This window comes from Fusarium phalaenopsidis, assembly GCF_050370095.1.
Source record: "Fusarium phalaenopsidis strain FUZ10S chromosome Unknown contig_32346, whole genome shotgun sequence".
NCBI lineage: Eukaryota > Fungi > Ascomycota > Sordariomycetes > Hypocreales > Nectriaceae > Fusarium > Fusarium phalaenopsidis.
Window position 1 is genome coordinate 104,942 of NW_028145388.1, and position 1,655 is coordinate 106,596.

The window sequence follows — 1,655 nt, forward strand, 5'->3', positions numbered from 1 at the left end:
AGGGATGTATAAACAATAGCCTCTTCCCTCTCGCCGACCGTCCGCACTCCATCTACGCCGAATCTGTTACCAACGCAGGTATATTGCCTCTACACTTTCAATTTGCTCTTATATATCCTGCCTCCTTTCTTCCGGCAATTCATCGTCTCACCACATACCTGCACTTTTACCCGTGTTTTTTTTTTTTTTTTTTTTTTTCAAAGCTTCGTCATCGACAGCAGCTACGATACCGAATCCTGCGGCGCCTCTCAACTCCAGCTCCTTCTATCAACCAATTTCGACCTCTCTTACAATGTTTACATTCATGACACAAACTGCCTACACCTACAATGCAGCGGCTTCTTCTTCTCCCAAAAGGAATCCGCGTAACATCAGTGCTTTTGGCGCTTCTGCCAAGCCTGATGAAGACTGGACCAAGATCTCTGACCTTGCCGAGCGTCGACGGATACAGAACCGCATTGCCCAGCGCAACTACCGTAAGTTGCGCCGATTGACGGTCCCAAGAACTTGAATTTCACCCGGCTTGACTCCCGATGACTCTTACAAGTTTGCTTCTCAACAAAAACTAACGCTTGTAACGTCCTGTAGGGAAGAAGCTCAAGCAGCGTCTCAAGGATCTTGAGCGCCTCCCTGGCTTTTCTGATGCTGAATCCAAGAAGTCACAGAAGATCATGAAGTCGGAACCATCCTCCTCTAGATTCCGGAAGCCACCACCTTGTACGGCCACCAAGCCTGTTGTCTCTCAAGGCCAGTTCACCCACCCAATGGAGCCAGCTGACGGCGATATTTCCCATAAAATTTATGGCTCTCGAGCCCGTTGCGACAATTCCACTCAGTTCGCTTTCTCGACTTATTCGGCTTCCGACAAGATTCTCCTCGCTCCCAATGGCCCCGCTCCAGATTACACATTAATGAACACCGACGGCGCCAATCACAACAACAACCTAGCTTCCATCGTCCCTACGATGTTTCCCTCGGTCATTCACCATAGCACAGCGATCGAGTGCCGGCCCTGCCAAGCTGATGACGAGCTGGCCCTCTCCACAACATATCACCTCACGCCTCCTACAGGCTTTAATACCCTCTGCCCTTACGACCAGTCAAACTTTCACGTAAGTTATGCCTGTCAGGCCCCCCCTCCAGGACAGCTTGAGACCAGTTTTGCTGATGCAGTTCATAGGTGCCTAACCCTTCCGACTCCTCCTCTGTCTGCCCAGAAGCTGGTTACGAGTATCTTACTATGCCTCTGTCAATGCGAAACCGGTCGGGCACTATTCATCTCCAAAGAGAGACTGAAGACTATATCTGCAATTTTCACCTGAATCCAGTCGAGATGGCAACGATGACCAAGACATGGTTTGCCATCGACCACGACCAAATATGATCAATGAGATACTAGGACCGCCTTGGGCGAATGGATAGGCGGCGATGGTTTTGGGCACACGCATCGAGCCATTGGAGGAACTAGGTGACGAAGACGCAATAGAATGAATGTATAGATGACGCACTATCCGAGTCCACAAGATCTCAGGCTAGATGTGGACCGTCAGGTGTTGAATACCGCACGCGTTCGCCAGACTCGCCAGGCCCAGAGCGATTACGTGCTCCATGAGTGTTGTTGTGCCTAACTTTTTTTTGGGGGGTGCAGTTGGCGT

The 1,655-nt window shown here is 50.3% G+C and overlaps 1 protein-coding gene across 1 annotated transcript; it reads left to right on the forward strand.

The window, feature by feature from the left end:
- Nucleotides 1–292: 292 nt before the first annotated feature.
- On the forward strand, nucleotides 293–1,384 carry LRP88_14380 (bZIP transcription factor; the record flags this gene model as incomplete). Its single annotated transcript, XM_083250725.1, has 3 exons — nucleotides 293–476; nucleotides 589–1,112; nucleotides 1,181–1,384. 3 exons carry the CDS (start codon nucleotides 293–295, stop codon nucleotides 1,382–1,384), a joined length of 912 nt encoding a protein of 303 aa, XP_083093515.1.
- Nucleotides 1,385–1,655: the final 271 nt, after the last annotated feature.